The 20607-nt window shown below is 38.2% G+C and overlaps 1 protein-coding gene across 1 annotated transcript in view; it reads left to right on the top strand.

The window, feature by feature from the left end:
- Positions 1 to 20333, top strand: part of Su(Tpl) (Suppressor of Triplolethal) — a 279849-nt gene extending 259516 nt beyond the window's left edge. Inside the window, exon 10 of the mRNA XM_076178513.1 lies at positions 852 to 20333. Coding sequence (XP_076034628.1) covers positions 852 to 1001 — 150 coding nt within the window. The 3' untranslated portion in view covers positions 1002 to 20333. The remainder of the gene's footprint in view (positions 1 to 851) is intronic.
- The last annotated feature ends 274 nt before the right edge of the window (positions 20334 to 20607 follow it).

Here is a 20607-nt window from a genome sequence, read left to right as displayed (position 1 = left end):
TTTTGATGCAGCCCAAAGGGATTACTCCCCATCTTCTATCTGCATGAGGGGACAGGAAATGGGAGTGGCCATGTAAGTGAAGTGGCCCTGCTGTGGATGTGCTGTGTCTTGCTGTATTGCTTCTTACCTGGGTAGTGGGCAGGAAACAGGGATGACCCTTCATCCACGAGGAGCTAAGATAAGAGGAAAACAAATGTGGTGGATGGGAGTGGAATGGGTGGGAGTGGGTGCATGCTTTTGATTTGACTACCTCCCTTATAAGGGCAAAAAGCCCTTGGTATATAGATGGATGGTAAATAGGACAGCATAGATAAATTTAAGGTCCATACATATCCCAAGGGTTTCCCCCTTACAAAGAAGGCATAAATCCACTCCCACCAATTTCATTCCAACATACTCCACTCCCATTCACCACATCACCCTAAAGTAAAGTTAGATAAGTGGAGGAAAAAGAGATAGGACCCCATATGAACAGCTCACTGTATATTGTAGCTAGATAGGTATAAATATGTAAATACCAAGAGACCTTTTCCCCCATATGATGGTGTTGGCCAAGACAAAATATGCACCCAGCCTTCAGATGTCATCTTTTTTTGTAGAGGTGCTGTGTCTTGCTGCATTACTTATGACCTGAGCAATGGATTGGGGACAGGGACCCTTTATCCACAAGGAGGTGTGATAGAAGGGACAGCAAATGGGTGGTGGAAGGATATGGGATGGGTAAAGGGTGGGTTTATGGCTTGATTCCTGGGCATCTCTGTTGTAAGGGGAAGAGGCATTTTAGTATATGTACAGATGTTACACCGTGTTAATGTCATAGTATTAATTGAATTTTTTCTGTTTAATTTCAGTCAATACGAAGGCAAATATTTCAGAAGTATGAGTTGGCCCAACAAAATGCTGAGTACCAGGAGAAGAAGAGGCGCTATCAGTACTTGTATGACAAATTGGCACACATCAAACGTTTGGTTCAAGAATATGACAACAGCCACGCCTCCTAGCACCAGCCCTCACCTTCTCCCCGACATGTTTGCACCACCACACATTTGGTCGGTATCACCTGACCACACCAACCCAGCAAGACGAGGACATAAAGGGACCAAGGCTTTGAGCCAACAGTGCTAGGCCTCCTCATGTCAGTTTAGCAGGGAAGGAGGAGAAGGAGGAGGAGATGATAATGGGAGGAGATTTTGTATGATGTAAATAAGTGTTGAGATAAAAGTGTAAGAAACATAGGAGGGATTGAAATGCCCTAGAAAGGGATCCTCCTTCCAGCCATAATTAAGCTCAACTCCCTCCCCTTCCATCCACTGGCATTGCAACCATAGCCTTAGGGACAAAAACTAGGACATTAGAGAGCTATGGTGCCGTGCAGGCCCGGATTGTTGAGCTGTCATCCTTGTGCCTTTGGGATGATTGTCATGCTGCCCCGAGTGTCCGGGATGTAGTGGTGTAAGGTGGGAAGAGACCAGGTAAGCTTGCCCCTTGGTGCTCAGGGCCCAGCACTCGTGCCTGCCAGTCCAGCAAGAGCTCCTTTTCAGACAACAGTTGCAGCAAGAGCACAAGCAGGAGCAGCAGCAGCAGCAGCAACAACAGTAAGAGCAAGTGGATGGGCCCAGGCTAGTGTGTTGTGGTGCAGCGTGGAGTCCAGCGTGCCAAGAGACAGACAGACAGACAGACACCGGCCTTCTCTTTGGTGTAATCCCCAAGTGCTTTCCCCATACTTCCAACTGTGTTCCCCTACCTGTGCTTAGCCCCGAAGGATAAGTCCTCCCTACAAGAGCCAAGTGTTGTACATAGTCACATTGTGAAGGAGCCCGTACAGGGACTCCTCATGCCTGCCATTGACTCGAGGAGAGGAGTCAAGACCACAAAGTCCAAGATAAGCCTCCTAATTTAGGCTGAACTAGACCTGCCAAGACTGTATAAAGTGAACTAAGGTATATGAAGGCTGTATTATAGAGAAGCTGTTTTGAGTGTTCTATTTTATTGGAGTACTCTACCTGATGGCTTAGGGTGAACCATACCCTTGTCACCTTTGTATTGTTTTGATATCATTCCACAAGAATGTACCATAATGGTCCTCCCCAGCCAAGAGGTTGCACTCAGTCTGGTGGGTCCTCCTCTTCCAAGGCCGCTCCCACCAGTTACTCTCCTTCATTGGACTCCTTGTGATATTAGGACTCCTTACCACCCGGCATGTTTGTTTCTTGTCCAAGTGTGGGCAGCCATCTTCTCTATTTTATTTTTTAGTTTATTTTATTTTTTTCATTATTTCATTTTTGATTGATTTATTTATTTTCATTATTATTATTATTTTTTTTTCCCTCAGGCATTCAGTTATGTGATGGAAAGAGATTTTATTGTAATTATTAGCATAATGAGATTGCAGACATGAGTAGTAAATGGTCGGGATGGTGACTTGGTGTGATGTGTGAATGTGAGAGTGTGTGTCGAAATTTCAGTCTGTGTGTGGGAAGGTGAAGTGGTAACTGAGCTCGCCTCCCCCAGCCTGCTTCCTTGCATTAGACTGCCATGACCCTGTAAGCTCCCCTCCAGTTACCCCCTTGAATGCATATCACTCAGTCCCTTTTCTTTCCATATCGGCAGCCTTTGTATTATTGTGAATCCGTAGTTATTCACAACAACCTTAACTTCTTGCCTGACCACAATCCTACTCCTTGCATTCAATGCAAGATTCCAAGCTGCATAGTCTGACCACCATCACCAGGAGCAATCAATAGCACAATTGTTTGCATAATTTGATAACTATCCCCGACCGTTGATATTACCGTAATTGTTGTCACTGCTAGTATATATTGTTGTCTTAAATGCAAGGTGAATTTGGACACAAATCGTAGTCCTTCTCCTTACCCAGATACTCCCAGGTGACTCTGGGGTACAAGTCGAGACTAGACATGAGACCGCCAACTTCTAGGTCAAATATTCCCAGATGGTCCAGCCTTTTAGTCACAGGTTTTAGTATTAAATTATTTTATTTGTGTATTAAAATTCTATTGAGAAATAAAGTTCAGTAATAAAAGACATCAGTGACAGTGTAGTCAAGGTGTTCAGATGCAGTACTGTAAAATTGTCTTTGGTTCTCTTGTGTCTTGTTTGCAATTAAGTTATGAATCACCACGCTCTCATATTTTAGTGACAAAAAGGGGGGATTGCACAAGTTAGGTCTAGCAAGCTGCAAAGCTGTGTTATTTGCAATAGAAAATTATCTTGGATGATGATTGATCATAACTACTGTGGCTGTGGTGAAAAGTTACATTTAGTGGCTTCATAGAAAACTCGAGTCATTAGATAATGTGGAGGTAATCATAAAGTTCCTCATCTCCTGATGATTGTGGTGGTATTGTTGTGGTTGTGAACTTAGTCCCGTGCAAATTGCTCAAGTTGTAGGTTTGAATGGTCGTGAAAAATGTCTTGGTACAGAAGGATTGATGAGGGAAGAAATTGCTCTCTATCATGCTAATTGCTGGCAGTTGTGGCCCCAAGAGATCCCAGTCCTTAATCAGGTGGCAGACAATTCGTGGAGGTTGTGTTAGTCAGTCACTGCTGCAGTAAGGAATTTCCTCATAATTCTGCTCTCGGAAATGCCCTTCCAGCAAGATGGCAGCAGAAATATTTTGTTGATCTTTTGCGTGATATTCATCCATAGAATAGATATATGACAGACAATAACTGCGATATTTTAGCTTGTAATATATGAGCGACAATAATAATCATTAAGCTTAATCTTTTTCGGAGACCTACTCCATTATGTTTGTTTTGCATCAAGTTACCACATAATCGTATATTTTTCAGTATACTTTCTTTGGAAAGTGTCTTATTTCAGTTCCCATTTTCCCTATGGTTATAAAAATAATTGTCTTCATAGATTTTTTATGAAGAGGAACATGGGATATCAAAATTTTTCAGTTTTCTTTTTTCACGTGTCACAAAATGGGCAATGGGCAAATTATTGGAAGATATTTTCTTATGGGACCTTATGGAATACAGATTTGATTCCTATTAGTTATTTTACCAGGAACATGAGTATTTATTCAGACAATTATAAAGTTGCATCAATAAAATTGGTAACGAGTCCCTATACCCTGATACTTTTTTACCTTTCAGTAACCTGGTTTGGGTTTCAGTGACATTACAGGTCATAGGTTAAGACTGCAGACACAAGAAGTAGGTGGGTACAGGAGAAGGATTCAGTCATGAGGAGTGTGTGCAGGAAGAGGGGAAAAGGGATAAAAATGAGTCGAGCTTGGTGTATTCTATACACCTCCCAAGGACCTTATCTTGGTGCCATAACACTTATGTTGTATATTCTCATCAAGACTTCATCTTCTCCACCATTGTCTGCTACTGCTGTTGTTTTAGTACCATTGATGTAGGTTGTGTGTGAAGTGGAAATCATTGTAATGTTTTCTTGTCTCATGTACATTCTTGTGCAATGTAGTAATGGGAGTGTAAAACAGCAGCAGAGGTGGAAGACTGGATGTTTAAGAATGATGTCAGCATTGACACTGTGGTCATCTGCTTTGTACTTTTATTGCTAAGTCACAAAGAGGAGTTTAAAGTACATAATTAATGTTGCCTTGGTTACCTTGAGTTTAGCTTACAACTCCCTTCATATGTGTTTGAATACTTGGGTTTTCATTGAAAGTAGACCAAATATTACTTCTTTGCAGAAGCCAAAATTGTCTAGTGAATATGCTTGTGCACATGTACACACATGCACACACAAATATACATACACATACACACATGTACACACTCAAACACACATGAATATGCTGTTGTAATGGTACTTAGTTTACCTGCTAACTAATTGGTTTTAATTTTGGGCCTTGCCCTGAGCTGAAAAGCATCACAGCATTACAAGCTGGCACTCTGCTCTATTGGGCAATGAGTTAGTTAAGGGCATAAGGTCACTGCATTACCCATAGATTGGGCCTAGTATGAACTATGAGCTCTAATCCAATAGGGTAATTGCATTAAATCATGAGTTCAATATGTGATCCAGAATAAGAGACAGGACCCCACAAACATTGCTTCTTTCCTGTATGCTACAGTTAGGTATACACACACACAATAGTGGGTTACTATGAGCATAGCTCTCTTTCTGTAAAATACAACTAGGTAAATACACATACACACTCGTACACACACATGCACACACAAATGTGGGTGAATACAATTTGGTAAATACACACAAATCCTCTGTCTTTTTAAGTGTGGGCAATCCAATTTCATCTAATCCTTTCATGTAAATTTTGTCAGCCAAGCTAGGGATCACCATATTTCTTGATCTTGTTTTGATTGATTGATTTATTATTATTATTAAAGTTTGTACATGTATGGGATGGTGCAGGAGGTTAATGGAAGGGTAATGGGCAGGGGACTGGAGATGGTTAAAGAAAGTGGAGAAAAGTAGGAGATAATCCATTTGTTTGCTGACGGCACTGCACTAGTGGCAGGATCAGAGGATTAAGGGAGTTAGTGATGGAATTGGGGATGGTGTGCAAGAGAAGAAAGTTGAAGGTAAATGTGGGTAAAAGTAAAGTGATGTACAAGGGGAGAGGATGGCAATAAATTGGAAGTATTAACCTCTTTGATAAGAGTCAGATTCTCACAGGCAATATTATCTGCCTGACGTACGATGATACATCACAATACTCACATTTAAAATGTAAGGTTACAGCTGTATTGCTCATTCTCTTTCACTCTGAATGTTAATAATCACAGAAAATATGATCAGGGCAGTTCACAGAATATGGGGGTCATTTAGCTACAACTACAAGATATAATCAAGATGCTGACGCCGGCATCCTCATGTACCTATTCACTCTTCATGATGCCTACATAGGTGTCATTTTATTGAAATGGTTAAAGGAAAGAGGCTGGAGGAAGTAGATAGCTTTATGTACTTGGGGCTGGATGTGGTGGAAAAGGGAAGAGTGGAGGTTGAGGTAGATTATAAAAAGAGAAGGAAGTAAGTGTATTGGGAGATTAAAAAGTATAATGAGAAGTAAACATTTGGGAATGGATGCTAAGAGGAGATTGTATGAAGTGGTGAATGTGCTGACAGCATTGTATGAGGCAGAAACGTGGAACATAAGAAAGGAGAAGTTTAAATGTGTTTGAGATTAAAAAACTGAGTAGTATGGTTTGGGTTACAAGGTTGGATAGAGTGAGAAACAAGGAGGTGAGGAGGAGAGCAGGGCTGGAAAAGGAGTTTTGGAATGATTTGGATACATGGAAAGAATGAATGAAGAAAGATTAATAAAAGACGTGTGGAAGGCAGAGGTGGATGGAGTGAATGTGAGTGGGTGACCAAGGATGAGATGGATAGATGATGTGAAAGGGGCATTGGGATAGAAGTAGATGTCTATTGAGGAAGGAGGGGAGAAGGCAGAAGATAGGGGGGAATGGAGAACGATTGTGTATGGATGATTCTATGATGCATGGAAGGGAGTGGATGGGTGATGGGAGTACAAATAAATGATATTTTGATACAGCCCAAAGGGATTTCTCCCCATCTCTTTTTCTGCATGAGGGGATGGAGAAGGGGAGTTGCCAATTAAATGAAGTGGTTCTGTAAATGTGCTGTTTTGCTGCATTGCTTCTGACTCAGGGCAAGGGGCAAGATGGATGAATAACCTGTCATCTGGAAGGAGCCAAGAAAAGAGGGAGGGAGGGGTTGTGAATGGGAATGGAGTATGCGAAGATAAGATGAGTGGGAGTGGATTTATGCCTTTTGACTTTGACTACCTCCCTTGTAAGGGGCCAAAAACCCTTGGTGTATGTACATACATACAAAAAGGCCATATCTCTTTTATAAGGGGTGGTGGCCCAGCCATGGCATATACCCATCACCCATCTCACACACATCACCCATTTGTTGTCCCTTCTATCATAGCTCTTTGAGGATGAAGGGTCATCCTTGTCCCTTCCCACTACTTGGGTCAGAACCAATGTAGCAAGACACAGCACCTTTATGTTATACCTGAAAGAGTGCAGAGCAGTAGTTTAATGTACATGTGGGGAAGGAAGGAGAGTGGAGCAGACAATGAGATGCAACATACTGCATGTTGTTGACAGTGCAAGAGATTCATAAGTGTCTGAAACTTCATTGTGTAAGATTTTTCTTGCACCCCAACTAGAACATTGGTTGACAAAATGTACAAGAAAAGGTTAAATAAACTGGGATTGCCCACATAAGAAGAGAAAGAGGTGATATGATATCTGTCTAGAATGGTGCAAGAAGTGCTAGAAATATACATGTATGTATAGAAGTAGAAGATCCGTTATGAAAGAACATCTAGTGGACATAGCAAAAATATAAAGACAGATTGGTGGAAGGATACTGAGAAATAGCTGCCCATATAGATACATTAGTGTGTGAAACAAATTAGAAGTAACAAACCAGGTGGACAACATAAGTAAATTGAAGAGTAAATTTTGACAAATGAAAATCTAGCGATGGGACCCCACAAGCTGAGCTCCAATCTTTTATAATAAAGTAAACACACACACACACACACAATGGTGTAGTGGTAGAGTTCCTGGCCACCATTATGGTGGTCCGGGTTCAAATCCTGCCCAGGGCTGAAATAATTTCAGTATCGCTGCGCTGTGAGTCGTTACTCCAATTCTCGTGGGCAGGGAGTTAGGGGTGTGTGTGTGTAAGGTCACAGCATTACCCATAGATCAGTTATATATGAGCTCTGAGCTCTGCTGGGAGGGAAATAGCTGTCAATCACAATTACAACACATGATCCAAGACCATAGTGAATCACACACACACTAATACATATTTGTACATATTTACAGACACACCTTGATTTTCATATGTAGAACAATGCTATTTTAATGCTGCAAAAAAGATATGTTTAGTTCCCATAATGAAGCAAATACTTCATGGTGATGTGGATGTAAATGGACACTCCATTTACTTCTACACCCATCATGTACAAGCATGAGCCATAAAAAATATGTGGGATATTTCAAATTAAATCTGTATTCCATAAAAATGTAGTTAGGTACACGCATACTGAAACACATATACAAAAACATACAAATGTTTGTTTGAATATGTACAGGTTAGTACAGAACTCCCTTCCCAAGGCCATCATGACACATAAAGTTGATTTAAACAGGCATTTGTGTGTATACACACATTCCCATACTCATACTTTGTTGTATATGCATTGTATAGATTCTGATTTTACAGATTATAAGGCACACATTGTAAGTTGACAAGTATAGGCATAACCTTTGGCATTGAAGACTCAAAGTTTTGTTGGCCACACCCCAGATTCAAGATTCACCAAGCTTGTATGATTCCAAGATATTCTGTAAGGTGTTGGAATTCAGTCTTTCAAATCTCTTTCTAGTAAGTCAGTGTAGTAGTATTCATATTAATGTATTTTATGAATTGACCATAATTCCCTTGCATATAGGTATTTTATAATTGTGGTAAAAAATTGTATGGAAATTTACACTACTGTACTGAAGACATCAGAAAGGTAGATGTCCCACACTTTAATGTTGATCTTATAGTCATAGAAGTTTGATGAATCCAAGTCCAGATCCCCGAGCTGCTGTTGAAGGCATGTGAAACACGAAATGGTTGCAATCTATAGACAAGCCCTCCTCTGGCTTGGCATGATTCAGCAGTAACCTCTCTTCTGCTCAGCCAATCAAGCTGGAACTCAAATCATACATTCAACTATAATTTTGTTCACTGCAACTATTGGTTGTTCTTTCATTTCATTCTTTTTCCCACTTAAGCAGCGTTATTCTTGCAAGCTCACTTGCATTTGCATTTGGCCAAGTATTATGAAGGAAAGGATGGTTTTACAGCACTGTGCTTTAACAGTACAGTGCATGTAATGTGCATAGTGTAATATACAGCATGTACAGTATTGGGGTTACCTTACCCCTGTGTAGCACTGGGTAGGGGTTCTTTGCCCTTCCAACAGTGCAAGGGCTTAATTGGCCCATCCTCACTGAGTGCTGGGGTTCTTGCCCCTTCTCTTACATTGTATGGAGGAAGATGGTGTGGCCATACTAGTTGTGCAGTAGAGGAACCTCATTCTCCTTTGTACAGTGGTGGTCCAGCACCCCTTCCTAGTGCAGTGAGTGGTCCAATGCTTGGGAATACCAGTCCCCATTGACGTCCACTACTCCACCAGTGTCCACTATTCCAGTACAGGTTTTCTGCTTATTATTGTGATTATAATTGTTATTATTATTGCTTTAATTTATATGCAAATATTATAGGGTTTTTTTGTATACTGAAAATGGGTATTGGTGTGAATATGTGAGAAATGGAAAAATACTTAAAAAACTTATTTGTGTAAGGCAACAAAACATGCATGACTTTAAACTTTTTACATGATGGTTGAGTTGGTGGCTTTCTGCCAGCTACCCTTTTTGTCCCTTTCAGTTTGCTCTTTAGCTCAGCCTCACTTGTATTGGCTTGACACAGTACCTTACTCCTCCTCCTCCTCCTCCTCCTCCACCCCTTGACCTGGTCACAACACCCCTTTCACCCTATTTTGCCTTTCTTAAATTTACTACTTTTATCTTGCAGACCTAATTTTTTAGATTTCAAGTCATACGTCTTGTCTTGTGACCAATTTTTCCAAAATTGAAGACTGAATGGGACATGTAAATGGTTGTACGAAATTCAAGGAAGGTAAATGTGGTGCAGAGGGCAGGTTAGAAGTCTTGTTCTGGCAGGTTGATAGAGAATAATTACAATGTTACCTAAATGTAAAAGATTGGGTTGAGTGGATGTATTATGATACATTTTGAAAGTAGTGAAATCTTACACTTCATTAGTACATTCAAATGTACTTCTGTTGACATTAAAATTATAGGAGAATATAAATGAAAATATTTTAAAGAAAAATATTGGTTTAAAGTATGAAAGGATACGTAGACAGGAAGTAGATTTCAGGTCGTAAAGTTACTGGACAAAAGACTGTAGGAGCAGTATGACTGAAACATGATTTGAAGAATGGAAGAGTAGTTTCAGAATTTATTTACTTAACTTTGAGCCCATCAGTGTCATTCCATATTATCACTGTAAACTTTGCTGTTGTCAAACTCTTGACAGCATAAGAGTCATTGCATCCCAAGTGGCAGTCGTACATCTTGGTTCCACGTGTCACAAATTCATTGTTCCCAATCATCTGTCCACTACAGACATGACCTAGTCCAATGTAGACAAACCATAAAGTCCAGTATGATACAGTTTGACCATTTCAGTATGGTGGAAACCTTCGTGGCTAATGCTCAGCAGTTTTATTCAGTTAAGGAGGTATCACCATAGGGAATGGGTTTAGACTCTGATTAATCCCTTTGACATGCTGATGCCCTTTACAGGTTCTATTCTTACTAATGCTGGACATTTTCATTCAGCAGAATGGGTGTCTCTGCACCAGATGGGTTAATACAGTTTACGCAGTCCAGTCCAGTAAGCCATATTACACAGTCCAGTGAGTCCAACCTCCATGCAAGGCTTGAAAAAGTCCAGCAACATGATGTAAACTAGTCCAGAGATGCAGTCCAGTTGTGCATGCGGTCCAGGTGCACATTAATGAAAGCCTGTTGTTTTCTCAGTCCAAACACATAGTCCAAGATGGTCATGAGGTTTCTAGGGTGGATGTGAGGTGTTTATTGTATGCCATGAACAATTACTCGTATATAATTTACCAAGGTTCATAGTCTCTCATAGGAATCATCGAATTTTCTCAGTCTCATGAAATTTGAATTGTTTGACTTTTCATTGATTAGCTGTCTTTCTCTAAATGCACATACAGAGTACATGGAAACTTTATTTTTGAGAATGGGCATTGGGTTGATGGCATGTCATACACTCAAGTTGACTAAAGGGAGGGTGGGGGGGAGCTGTGGTGCCAGTATTTAGTAAACACTTGATATTGTCCTTTAAAAGAAGCATCCATTCCTGTTACCTTCAAATCTACTATAAATCAATGTATGTTCAGTCTAACTACACAATCGGTTCAGGTTCAACACTTTCATTTTCAGCACCTTGTATGTAATTCTTCTCTGTTTCTTCCTCATAATCTTCATAGGATACTTTGACATGTATATTCATAGTCATAAATGTCAAACTTCCATTAAGACAACCATGCTTACTACACCATCATCCATGTCTTCATGCCATTTTATGTATGTATACATATACAGTATGTTGTATATGCATGTACACATCATTTATACATATACTAAAATATATGTATATACACACGCACACACGACAGAGACGACTTATTAAAGTGGGATAGAAGAGAAACAAGAGGACACGAAAAGAAACTAAAGAAAGACAGCTACGGAAGAGACCTGAAAAAGAATAGCTTTCCACATAGTGATTGATGTATGGAACAAACTGAACAGAGAGACAGTGAATTCCAGAACTATACACAATTTTAAGAACAGACTGGATGTGGAGAGATACGAAAACAGGTCACTATGAGCATAGCTCTCGTTCCGTAAAATACAACTAGGTAAATACAAGTACATGCTAGTGGTGGTCCTGCAAGGAGGAAGGCAGAGAGAATTGTCTCCTTGTCAACCACCCTCACCTCCATCAAGAGGGCTGACACTTCATCTCTGTACTGAGCCCAAGATCTCTCTTTATCAACTTCATTTGTATTTCTTCCACCTTTTCACATAAAGAGAGCAGCTAACCAATGACTGCTTCCCTCTTGATATTTTTAGCTGGTGACATAGAAATGGTCCTGCACTAATACAGCACAAACAGCAGCTCAAAGTTACTTCCCAAGGAGATCTATGGGAAAGCTTGAGGACCATTGGCAGCCACTGTGGGGCTCTGGGTTTTCATGTAGTGAAATTTAAAGCAACAATCATTACACATGCATATAGTGGGTATGATTCAAATCCAAATGTGGATAATATCAATAGGAAGGTGATAAATGACTGGGAAAACAAAATCGGTACAGCAAAGCCCTTTTCCTCCATATGAGTAGGAAGTCAGAACACACACCCATGGCACACATTAAAACCCATTGAAGCCTCATCCACTGTGGCACCTCATGGATGAAAGGTCATTTCTGTCCCTTGCCACACTGCTTGGGTCAAGAGCAATACAGTAATGCATTGTACTTCCACTGCAAGGTCTGATAGCAAGGGATGGTTTACCATTTTCATATGGTGACTCTCTCTCCTCGACTATTCACCATCTCCCTCCACTCCTATCTTTTACACTAACTCTTCTCTGCTGTATAAATTTGAGGCTAGGTATGATAAATTGGAGAGTAGAAGATGGGACCCATCAAGTATTGCTTGTTTCCTGCATACTACAGTTAAGTAAACACACACATACACACACACACACACACACATATATATATATATATATATATATATATATATATATATATATATATATATATATATATATATATATATATATATATTTCATTGAGAGATGAAGCACTATAAATCAGAAGAGGAAAAGGATCTGGGAGTTTTAACTGTGGATGTATTGTCACCAAAAAACATGTAAATAAAAGAATGGGAGTCATACAAATTGTGTAAGGGATGTAAACAAGAAAAAATATTAAGGTATTTGTATTTGGGGAAGGTAAATAAGAGTGATTTAGCTGAAAAAATGATTGAGTTAGAAAAAATAAGAAAGAGAAGAAGCAATAAAACAAAAGAAAATAGGAAAACTGGAAATGAATATATAAAAATCAGAAGATAAGAGGCCCAACAATTTTGAGAGGCATAATCAAGAAATGTAGGGATAAATCAAAGCTATTCTATAGATATTTTAAATTGTGTATGCGCAATGATATGGTCCCCACACAAAGTGAAAGATAAAAGCAAGATGAAAATAATACATTGAGTAAAAACCATCCCACCCTTGGAGAAATTGTACAAGGAAATCTTGCCACTATTTGTAGAGAAAGAGAGGACTTAAATTGTGATGTTTGATTATTGAAGATAGTGGACAAATTTGACAGTTTCTTTATTTGGAATACAAGGGCACCAAGAGGTTATGGACACAAAAAAAAAACATGTCTGAAGGATGTTAAAATTTTCAATTTGCCACAAAGATGTGTAAATTTTTGGAATAACAGTAGTTTAGGAGCTGATATAGCACAAGCTAGAACCATACATAGATGAAGTATGATAAGTAGAAAATAAATGACTAAATTATGTGAGGAATTTGTTTTCCATACAGATATGTAAACTACCAGAATAGCCTAGGAGATGAAATAGCATAAGCTAGAACCATACATAAATATAAAAATGCATTATGACAATTGAAAAGTAAGAGACAAGACCCCACAAGCATCATGTCCTCTTCATGTCCCAAAATCTCCCAGAAGACTTATCAGTGTCCCATTTTCCTAAAGTGCTTTTCCTCATTTCATAATTGAAGAATGAACATTACTTTCTTGTGACTTCCAGTACTCTACCAACATGTACTGATTGATTTACTGACAATTGTGGTATTTGAGATGTAAAGCTTTTCGTTTTTTTTTTTTTTTTTTTTTTTTTTTTTTTTTTTTTTTTTTTTTTTTTTTTTTTTTTTTTTTTTTTTTTTTTTTTTTTTTTTTTTTACCATTATGTCTGTATTTAATACCATTTCCACTTCTATCTTCAGTGGGGTGGGGGATCTGCTTCATCATAGCTAGTCCATACTGGTCCTGTTTCATACTTTTACATTTAGATCATCATTTATTACCTTGGAGTATTTGTTTTCTCTCATGTTGTGTTGTATTTCTTATTTTCTCTGCTGTTAGCCAAATGGTATACAATAAATTATAATTCACAATGATAATGATGTTCTTGTTGCTTCATAGAACTTCAAATTGGTGTTTAATTTAATTCAGAAATTTCTTCTTGTTATACAAGATTTGTTTTCTTGAAGGCTTGTTTGTGCAACCTATCATTCTATGATCACTACATATACAATATTGATAACACCAAGATTACTAATGATGTTGGTCTCATCACATAAAAAGAAGCCTATTTCGTTCTTTATTACATTTGGGCTTCTCCATGTCCATTTGTGACCTACATACTTTTGGAAGGAAGTGCTCATTGTTTTTATGTAATTCTCGCAAATGTTAAGTAGCATCATGACTCATTTCACCTGCTTCAAACTTTCCAATGCATGATTCAATTGCCATATTCTTCCCCACTTTTGCATTGAAGTCATCAACTACCAACATGTATTTAGTTTTTTCTTGATCCCTCACCTAACTTTCACCATCATAGTAACCAGTGTCATCACTTGAACTTTGTGAAGTTGGTGCATAAACCTGAATTATTTTTAGTATATCTATTACATAGCCTAATCACAATCCAAGCCAACCAATATGATACACTGCAGAATTGAACTGTGTTCCTAGTACTCTCTTGGTTGATCAAGAATCATTCTCACAGAGCTTTCCATCTCTTTACAACTACAGTAAAACAAGTTGCGATTGTCTTCTAGCTGCACAAACTTTTCTTCCTTCAGACCTAGCTCTTTCCCTTAGTGTCCCAGTGGATGTTCTACAGTTCATGGTCTTCTGCAAGGGTTCTCACATTGTACATATAGATCCTCATCATCTGAAGGTTGTTTAATGCTTTGATTTGCTCTGACAGTGCCTCTTCACATTTGGTGGCACACTGCCCATAAGCACTCAAGGCAATTTGGATAGCTCTCTAGGTGATGATGATCCAACAGTAATGCCCATGATAATGTTGGTTGTACTGTTCATAGTTGGTTGCAATATTGTGGCAGTGAAATCTCACTTCTTTGCCACATGATTTCTATTGAGATAATCTTTGGTGCCATGTTATTATATTTGGTGGAGCCCTACATATTTACAGGATGCCCAATGATCCATGCCATCATTGTGAAGAGTGAAAAGTTTCCCTGTTCACTATCAGGAATGTACCAGTTAACAGTGGTCCCGAGACAGTGCTTATATACGAACTGATCTCATCTTTCATACAAGACCTGTTCGGTATGGGTGACCCTAGAGAGATTTCCATTTCCTAATCAACACAGATACATCATAGATACTCAAGCCTACCCACAATCAAGGTGTCAGCCCTTGGATAGGACATATATATATGTATACAGTTGAACCTTATTTAATTTCAGGATGTTCCTGAGAACATTACCTAGAATGATGTTAAGTGAAACCAAAAACCTCCTTCCTAGCACTTCTTACTTTGGTGTTAAAGATATTATCCTCCTGTCTTTCTTTGGCCTACATTTTATAGGCCATTTACTTATTATATCTCTCTGTTCAAGAATTTTATTTTTACTAATAATGTCAATCTTGCACACTTTGTGACCAACTGCAAGGTGCACTTGTTTTAGCCACAACTAAATTCACTTCATAATTTTCTAGAATAGCCATGTAATTGTATCATACAGTACAGTCTTGCATAATTTCTATGTATTGTATTTTGTACTATTGTTTTCAGTAAAGAGAATTTTTCATTTTTAGTATGAATGTAGACTTCATAAGCTGTATTTAACTTAGCCCTCATACACTTCATTTTCTTCATGCACCTTGAGTTTCCATATTGTTATACCTTACATTAGGTATCATAAAACAGGAGAGTTTGCTTGTCTAATTCCAGTGATTTTTCATGTGACAAATAAAATTTTTAATGGAGGGTGACATTAAATAAGGTTCAACTATATACTATATATATATATTGACCAATAATGAGTACCTATAAGTGCTAATCCAGACAGATGACTGTCAGAGAGAATCATTCCCTCTCATCCATCTTCAACACTCATCAGCACCCTCATCTCCATTTAAAGAAGCAGTCTCAAGTGACTATCACTTAATGTTTGAACGAAACCCAAGCTCTCTCTCTATTAACTTTAGTTGTATCTCCTCCACCTTTTCACATGAGGAAAGCCGAGAACAGGCACTTGTTTTCCTCCTGCCAGTGACATAGAGACAATTTCATATAAATGCAAGACAGACAACTGTCCAAAGTTTCTTCCCAGAGATCTATGGATTAGCCCAAGAACCACCACTGACCACTGTGGGCCCACAGGATTCCAGTCTGTGAAACTCAAGACAACAGTTGTATATATATTTATACATTTAAGTTTATGGCTTTCAGCTGTGGTATCCTGTAGCTGTCCAACATTATACTCTGAAGCTTTCCACATTTGTATTCATAAGCTTATGCAGTAATCTTAGACTTGATACTGTATGTGAGCTTCCTTCATAGCTACTCCCATGCCTCCTCACCTTGGTCTTGTTTATTACTCCTGACCTTAGCACCACAACCCATTAGTCATCCACCATGTTTATTCTGAAACTTTCAGCATCTGATACTCCTTGTTCACTATCTATACTCTTACATCCTATGGAACGTATTAGTGACACACCATTATTATTATTATATATTTTTTTTTTATCTATTTGGCTTTTAAGGAATGGTGTTCCACTTTAAATTTCTACTATCCCATTTTCTTTTAATTTCCCTGCACTATGACTACTTTTTTTTTTTTTTTTTTTTTTTATCTCTCCTTCTCCTCCTCCTCCAGTACTGTAGTGATAATTGTTGCCTTGAATTTCATTGACTGGAAACCCACAACCCCACAGCAGCTGGCAATGGTCCTTGGTCCTTCCCATAATCTCCCTGGGAAGAGAAATTGGACTTGTATTAGTGTAGTACTGTTTCCATGTTACCAGCTTGCAGTAGTAGGAGGAGAGAAGCAGTTACTGATTGTCAGCATTTATTGTGTAAAAAGGAGAACTAAATACAGCAAAAGTTGACATAAATTATAGGCCTAGTCCAGAGATAAGGAAGTCTCACTTCCAGATTGAGGTGAGGATGTTGAAATTCTGAAAATGTATTGCAGGGTGATTTTTCTTGTTGACGTCAATCTGATAGGACTGCTACGTGCTCATCCTCATTGTTGGTACTTCGAGTGCCATATGATGTAATACTTGGCACTAGAATTTCATTATTCATTTCACTTTATGCTTTTCCCACATCCCGCCCTCCATGGCCTCTCGCTTAATTTTTTTTCTCAGAAAATCATACATTCTCTATCAGTGTTTTCTTTACTTAAGATCTTCTTTCATTCCTATCATCCCAGATCCTATCTTAGATGTGATTTTTCTAGGACCTCCTCCATCCTGGACCCTTTATCCCGTATAGCAATCAAGCGATAGTGCCCCTATGCAAAGCATGAAGCCAAAATGATCACAATGATGATACTGTTGTGGTGACAGTGTTGTTAATGGTGGTGGTGGTAGTTTGCTTTGTTTTTATAAAGGGTATCACTGGTTGGGATGGTGAAAGTGTGGAAGGTATGTGAATGTGGTGCAGTAGCATTGATGCAAATGATAGTGGCAGTGGTAGTCATAGTGATACGAGGACATTTGTAATGAAGTTGGGAGGGTGATTTAGATATTGACAGGTCAAGTCCAAATATTCGTTAGTATAACAGGATTGTCTTGAGACTATTGTCACCTTGCCATATGGTCCCTTAAATGTTTTGATGATTGTATGGTGGTGTTAGTTAATGATTGCAAGTTGATGAAAATGGGAATAGTGAAGAGAAACTTTTTATGGTGCACAGTAACTCACTGTGGTGGTAATGGTGATGAGAAGCAGGTGGCAATGTAGACTTGATTTCCCTTTCTTTTCTTTTTTGGATGTGAACACATGTTAGCAATATTGTAATTTTTTTTTAAATTATTTTTCCTCTTTTCATCAGGTAACTGGTTTATGATAATACAATGAATTTTGTATTACAGTTGGGGGATAGTCTGCTTGATGGCACATGAAAGTTGGCTTTGATGTAACCTTTCACCCATTAAGAAGACAGAACTCAGTACAATCCTTTTCCAATCTTTTGAAGTCTTTAAGCAGATTATGTCAAATGGATATTTCTCCTTGTATCCATGAAGTGTACTATTACTATATTGTCGCCACCACAACTGCCACCACCAAAACCATCAATGCCACCATATATGACAACCATAGCATAAAAAGTTAGGTTAAAGGTTGGAATGATGACACCAAACACAATGAATATGAAATGATGTGTATGTAGGTAAATAATTGTTAAAAGTAAATAAAAATGACAAAAACACAAAACAAACACACCGGCAGTCTCGCTCGGCATTTATGATAGTTTTTCTTTCTTCTTTTTGTCTATATTATATTCCCTGTGATATTGTTTCCTCCTTCCCCAGAATATTGATTATTATTATGATAATGATGTTAAGTATTCTTAGGGGAGAGTTTGTAGATATCGAGGCTGATTTAAAAGAAAATGAGGAACTTTGTTGAGGTATGCTGATTAAATTTAACAGTTGTGAAGTCCAACTGTTGAGCAAGTGAAACTGCAGTTAATTGGTTCCTCTGACAAAGGAAAATGTATCTACAGTTGGTTAGTTCCAGTTTTAGGAAAAAGAAAAAGAAAAAAAAAATGGAACTATGGTTGGTTCTGTACAGGGTTGGAAGTGTGCGCCCAACCCTGTGCACCCCCTGTATACTAAGTGCAGAAGGTGTATCACGAGCACTCAAAATGAAATAAAAAAGAAAAAAAAACACGTTTACCAATATTGCATGCAGCAAATTCATGTTTCATTTTTCCTTCTGAAGAAAAAGGTACAACATAATAAGGGTGAATGAATGATATAGTACGGTTTAGCATTATAAAAAATAATTACCAATTTCAACATTATTGAATAATGAACTCAACAATTTATCAAATTAACCTTTTGACTGATTTCTGAAATAAAGAAAATGACATGCAAAGAATGAAACTGGCTCTCAATGACTCAGAAATGGCTGTGTATGGATGACACTGATGCATGGAAGGGATTGGGTATGGGAGAGGGGGGTTAGGGAGTAGTTGTGTAAATATTTTGACACAGCCCAAAGGGATTTCTCCCAGTCTTCAATGTTCCTGCATGAGGCGATGGAGAGGGGGTCACCAATTAAATGAGCTGGCCTTGCTGTGGATGTGCTGTATTTTGCTATATTACTTCCAACCCAGGGTGATGGGTGAGATGCAGGGATGACCCATCATCCAGGAGGAGCAAAGATGAGAGGGAGGGAAGGAGCGGTGGTTAATGGGAGTGGAATTATGCCTTTTGTCTTTGGCTACCTCCCTTTTTAAGGGGGAAAAAAGACCTTAGTATATGTATGTACACATATTTGTATTGTGAATGCAAATATTTTTAGAGCTAGTCATCCAGACAGTAAATATTTTGCTAGATAAGATGTGCTAGTAATACAGCATGAAGTAATGTAGTAGCTTCCCACATACTTAATTTAAGTTTGTCATGTCTTTCCAAAACCAAACTGAAGATCTTGTGCTTGGAAATAGATGAGACCCAAATGAACACTATTCATCTAGACCCCAGAGTCTACTTTAACCATGTAGTTTATATAGTATTTAATGTATTTATATGACTGGAAAAAAATTGGATCACATGAAGAATTGTCACCCCAGACTTCGACAGGGTGACAATTCTTCATGTGGGCTATCCTAGGGTGACAATTCTTCATGTGGGCCATTCTGGGTATACAATTATTTGGTTGTATAAGTTGATGACAATAAACATAAACCTCATTCAACCGAACCTAACCTAATCTTTATTCCACTGTTGATATTCGGCCTACTGGGATGACAGTTCTTCAGGTGGGATCTCATGGGATGACGATTCTTCACGTGGACGTTCTGGGGTGACAATTCTTCATGTGACCCAAAAAGTTATATAACCCAACAAGGGGTAACTTGTTAGCTTTATTATAATTTCCTGAAGCCAGGATGAAGCATTAATACTACACTGGTCAACTGAGTGTAGTAAAAGAAATGAATGGCACTTGTACACCCAAGGTCATGCTGCATGTATCAATCTAAGTTTGTAAGCAAGTTACTTAATAATCTTAGCCATAGAAATCTCAAAATTGCACAAAAATGAGTCATTTCATCAGACTCGTTTCATCATGTGTGATACACATTTGCCAAACCATTATTGGCATAAACAGTAGTACTGGTGAAGAATGGAGAAAGACTGTCACTTTTCAGAAAAAAAAGTACTTCATATTCTCAACATTAATCTACTCTCAAATAGTACAGCTGTCCCTTATGGCATTTTCTTGTATTAAGAGAAATTAAAGTCATTAATGCATATTCTTGCATGTTTGTATGTTATTATTGATCACACTTTACAATTTTAATGTACATTTGTGTAAATACATGTGTATATTTGGAGTGTGTTTGTATATGTATATATATATATATATATATTGATATTTAAGAATTTGTCTTTCAATTGCCCAATTCTATGTTTTTATGATATACTTACACAAATTTTAAGGCTAGTTTATTATTACTTATTTACATTCTGCTCCAGTAACAAAAATAATTGTTGCCTTAAATTTCACTGACTTAAATGTGCATCCCTATACTGGCTGCCAATAATCCTTGGGTCCTTACTTAGATCTTTATAGGAAGAAACTTACTGTCGTTAGTGTTGTATTAATGTAGAATTGTTTTTATTTCACTAATTTATAGTAGGAGTAGGAGAACAATTG

This window comes from Oratosquilla oratoria, chromosome 41 (genome assembly GCF_046742065.1).
Source record: "Oratosquilla oratoria isolate Oo_2021 chromosome 41, ASM4674206v1, whole genome shotgun sequence".
NCBI lineage: Eukaryota > Metazoa > Arthropoda > Malacostraca > Stomatopoda > Squillidae > Oratosquilla > Oratosquilla oratoria.
This window is presented reverse-complemented; position numbering and strand designations above follow the sequence as displayed.